The 4,626-nt window shown below is 34.8% G+C and overlaps 2 protein-coding genes across 2 annotated transcripts in view; one reads left to right on the top strand and one right to left on the bottom strand.

Moving 5' to 3' along the window:
* LOC106306925 (glutaredoxin-C5, chloroplastic-like) overlaps positions 1-847 on the bottom strand; it is a 1,811-nt gene extending 964 nt beyond the window's left edge. The window contains exons 1-2 of the mRNA XM_013743718.1: positions 482-847; positions 310-383 (exon numbers count right to left, since the gene is read on the bottom strand). Of these exons, the coding sequence (XP_013599172.1) occupies positions 310-383; positions 482-765 (358 nt within the window). The 5' untranslated portion in view covers positions 766-847. The remainder of the gene's footprint in view (positions 1-309; positions 384-481) is intronic.
* Positions 848-2,223: 1,376 nt separating this feature from the next.
* LOC106303417 (F-box/kelch-repeat protein At5g39560-like) lies at positions 2,224-3,421 on the top strand. The gene is made up of 2 exons (XM_013739691.1): positions 2,224-2,526; positions 2,567-3,421. Exons 1-2 carry the CDS (start codon positions 2,224-2,226, stop codon positions 3,419-3,421), a joined length of 1,158 nt encoding a protein of 385 aa, XP_013595145.1.
* The last annotated feature ends 1,205 nt before the right edge of the window (positions 3,422-4,626 follow it).

Raw genomic sequence — 4,626 nt, 5'->3', positions numbered from 1 at the left:
GGGGGGGTAAGAACATCTTTTGATAAATTGCATATCTTCAACTGTTTTCAAAAAAACAGAGACAATATTACTAAAAGAAAATAATATAATTCTACAAGAAACAATAGCATAGTATCATCACAGAAAGACAAACAAGACTTTCAACAAGTGTATATGATGAAACCAATTCCAAATGTAATAAAAACGCAATACTAATGGAAACTTCCAAGTTTTTTTCATCCTCTATCCAAACATAAACTACAAGTCTAATCCTAATTATCATCATAATCACATCAATTAATCAAGCAAATCTGACATATAAAAACATACCAAGTTCATCCAATTCAATCACCAGCGGCTGAACACCAAGTCTCTTGAATAATGTCTTCACTTCAGTACAGTATCTGCAATACACACATGAACCAATCATCAACAAATAATATATATTTAAAAAAAAAAAAAAATTGAAGATCTGAAGAAGAGAGCAAAAAAAACTGCCTACGAGCACCAAGTTTTGGAGTAAACAACGACAATGTTCTCAGTAACCGTTTTCCTCACGCTCTCCTCCATTCTCGATCCGAAAGAAGAAGAAGCAGCCGAAGGAGACATGGCTCGAACTGAAGAATAAGACTGCTTTAGGCATCTCTTGAAAGGAGATCCGACGGATTTTCTGATGCCGACGCTTATCAGAAACAACGAATAAGAAGTAGAATAAGAGATTGAAGGAATCGAATCTAGAGAAGAAGAGGATGCAAGTTTTAAAGGGTTGAATGCTGAGACTGCCATGGGCGATGTTATTATTTTTGACCCTTTGGATTCTCAAAAAGCCGACAGATTCTTGGAGCTTGTCTTTGCGTGTGGATGGTACTTGTTGTCTCGACGTCTGACTTGTCCCTCTTTTACCTTTTCGTACGTTGTCTATCATCTTTACTGGGCCTTTACTATTCTTAATGGGCTTTTCTTTTATACATATTTTGTTTGATTCCTCTCTCTAAAATGGCCTTAATTGCCTTGAAAATTTAAACAAACCATGAGTTTTTTTGGTATATGTAAAAAAACTATTGGGTGTTTATCTTGTTAAGATTCGGTAAAGCATTTGGGAGTATCAAACATTTAGGGGATGTATTCAATCTAAAATTTGAGGTGATTTGATTTTTAATGAGGTTTTAGATGATTTTAAGGAATTACTAAGAATAAAATGATTTTTGTTAAACCACTCTAGAATATCACCTAAATCCATGGGATTTGAGTTTTATTTTTTTGGGAAATCTGTTTTTTTATAGCAAAAAAATGGTAACTATGTTCATTTAAACTAATTTATACTACTTTATGTCCTATTAGACTATTTTTTTCCAAAATAGCAGTAATGCCCTTAAATTTATGTTAATATATATATATATATATATTTATCATAATATTTAAGATAATTAATAAACACTTATTATTCTATCCATATATATATACTATTATTTAAAAGAAAATATTTTAATATAGAGTTATCATGATATTTGGTACATTTAATTAATAATAGATGTTAACAATTGATATTCAGAATATCTATCGATAATATCATAATTACGTTTACCTTACATTTAATTTATGATTTAATGACTAATACTATAGCACATTTCTGTAATTCTTATTTGGAAATATTGATCCAAATACAAATCATTATAAAATTTATATATAAGTTACTAACATATTTTAATTAATCGGTTTCTTCGGTTGGACCGGTTAATATACTGAACCAAATCTATATATTGCGGGGTTTTAAAATAACATTCATTCGGTTTTTCGGTACTACCAAATCAAACTATTTTTTCTATTTCGACTCAGTACGGTTTTAAATGGTTCGGTTTTACAGGATTGAACACCCCTGTTATTTTGTTGATGTTTTATGGATTGTAATTGGTTATAATTTCTTTCGGTGCCACTTAGTTTCTTTTCAGTCCAAATATAATAAATGTTTAATTTCAAATCCAAATTTTCTGATTTGATTATTTCTATAGAAAATGTTTTGATCCAAAATTCACATCCCATAAATAAAATTATGAAACAAAAGAACATAATTTAATATATTGATTATCAATATGAATATTGATGTTTTATATTTATAGTATTAATTAAAAAATTGTATCGAATTTAATAATTTTTAATAAAATGAACACTAGAATTAAAAATTGTTAGATATATACTTTAACCTAAACTCTGGGTTTTATATACCATCGGCAAGTTCTACCAAACATGAACAGCAATGATGAACATCCCCAGGGAAACAAGAACACCAACCCTCCGCGGCCGCTGAATCTACAATCTCATTCGTTTTCTTCACTCCCAGATGAAATCGCTGAGAAGGTTCTTGCTCGTATCTCTAGATGCAACTACCCAAGTCTCTCTCTAGTCTCCAAGAGATTCCACTCTCTCCTCTCTTCTCCCCAACTGTACAAGACACGATCTCACATCAGAACCACCGAACCATGTCTCTATCTCTGTCCAGAACATTCCGAGGACCAACCTCCTAAATGGTTCACTCTGTGGATGAAACCCTAACCGACCACGACGATCATCTTCTTCCACATGACGACGACAATCATGTCTTCCACATAACGACTATTCGTTGTTTCCGGTACCTTCTTCTTCTAATTCTATTCTCGAACCATTTTATACCTCAGTAGCCGTTGGTTCCGAACTCTACATAATCGGTGGAACTTACAATGCGCCGTCTTCAGCTGTCCGTATTCTTGATTGTCGGACTCACACGTGGCGTGATGGCCCTAGTATGTTGTTGCCTAGGTGGTGTTTGACGCATGCCAATGCGTTTTTACTCGATGAGAAAATATACGTGATGGGACGTTGGGGGAGCGACGAGTCTCAGCATAATTGGATGGAAATGTTGGACATAAAAACTCAGAAGTGGAGACACTTGCGGATCCATGGAGTCGACGAGTTTGACAGCCATTGGTTTGTGACTAATATGTTTGAAGAAAAGATGTACGCAATTGCTGAAAAGAAGAGCTATGCTTATGACACATTAGAAAGTAGGTGGGAAGTTGTGGAGACACACAGGAACTTCAGATTTATAAATGATTGGTGTGTGATTGAGGATGTAATGTATTGTTTTACAACCTCCGGTTATTGCATGTGGTATGACTCCAAAACTAGAGACTGGATAGATGTCAAGGGTTCAGATATGGAACTATTGCGCATGCATAGAACATGTGGCTTAGCATGGCGTCCTATGCTTCGAATACTCAACCTTGGTGGGAAACTTCTAGTTATGTGGATCCCTGAGTCCAAAAGAAACAAACGAGAACCTGAAGGGAGAATATGGTGCGCGAAGATCGCATTAGAGAAGCGTGAAAGTGAAGTCTGGGGTAAGATAGAATGGGCTAATAGTGTTTACGACTCGTATTGGTTCTCGAGTTGTGTTGTCTCGATTTGATGGTTAGTTAAAAAATGGTATGCTCGAACGACTTTTGCAGTTATTATGGTGTTAGTGGTTCTAGTCATAGTAGACCCTCTAGTATACTGATGTAAACACCCAAACGTAATATTAAAAAACAACGAGAAAGCTTTTATAAACATAATTTACGCCTTTATGTTTGTTCTTTTACCAATCTTCGACCCATGTTTGATCTCTCATATGTTACACTTTGGATTTTAATCAAAGCATAATCCACTCACTTGCTTTGAAACTTCACACTTGAGCCTTTTCTTTGATTGTGTTTCGACTGTCTTCGTTGATGAGATGCATCTCATGTCTGAAGTTGTCAAGGAATTAATTTCCTTATAATCATCAGTGACAACAACAGTGACTCCAGCTTTGTATAATTGTATTAGATTAATCTCTAGTTTTATATCAGTAACCCTTCGTGAGTGTTCTTGATTGGAAATCAGATATAGTGGAAAGCTGATTTAAATTCTTGTACAATAAATCAACCCACATGAACTTCCTTAAACTCACTCTCCATCTCATCCTTGGTGTATAACACCAAATATAAGAACAATTGACAAAGCCATTCACGCTCGTTGCTCTCCTATGCATCAGTTTCATTCTCCATTCTTCAAAATCTATGATGCATGATTTATTGTGTTTGACAGCTTGAAAAAGTTTAATTTGATTGGATAAGATGAGAAGGCAATATGGTAGCTGACAAACTCGCAAAGCAACGGCTTCCTCATCAACACACATTTCGTTCATTACACTGGAAATGCACAATAAAATATAGTGTTAATCTTCCACTACAAGAAAACAGCGGTATTCTGACGGACATTCCGACGGAAAATGAAATCCTCGGAATATCCTGAGGAATTTCCGAGGATATTCCGAGGAAACCCAAAATTTAGTTTCCTTGGAATTTCCTCGGAATATACCGACGGAATTCCGAGGAAATATCAATCCATCGGAATATTCTTATGAAATACCGAGGAAAAATGTGTTCCTCGGAAAAAACCGATGAATTCCGAGGAAATATTATAGCCGTTTGGAGAGCCGTTGGGGGATTTTACAAAATTCCGAGAAAATTCCGACAATGATGACTCGGAAACAGATTACAATTGATTTTTTTTTTTTTAAGAAATACCGAGGAAATTCCGAGGAACACTTGATATACTCGATCGATCGATGTGTTTTTGAACATATATCCA

This window comes from Brassica oleracea, chromosome C7 (assembly GCF_000695525.1).
Source record: "Brassica oleracea var. oleracea cultivar TO1000 chromosome C7, BOL, whole genome shotgun sequence".
NCBI classification, from domain to species: domain Eukaryota; kingdom Viridiplantae; phylum Streptophyta; class Magnoliopsida; order Brassicales; family Brassicaceae; genus Brassica; species Brassica oleracea.
The sequence above is the reverse complement of the archived record's forward strand: the minus strand, read 5'-3'. Positions and strand labels throughout refer to the sequence as shown.

Excerpts from the sequence above, each read along its gene's own strand:
- LOC106303417 (XM_013739691.1), top strand. The coding sequence starts at position 2,224 with ATGAACAGCAATGATGAACATCCCCAGGGAAACAAGAACACCAACCCT. Across the intron at positions 2,527-2,566 it reads TCACTCTGTGGATGAAACCC|CAATCATGTCTTCCACATAA; the intron begins TAACCGACCACG and ends ACATGACGACGA.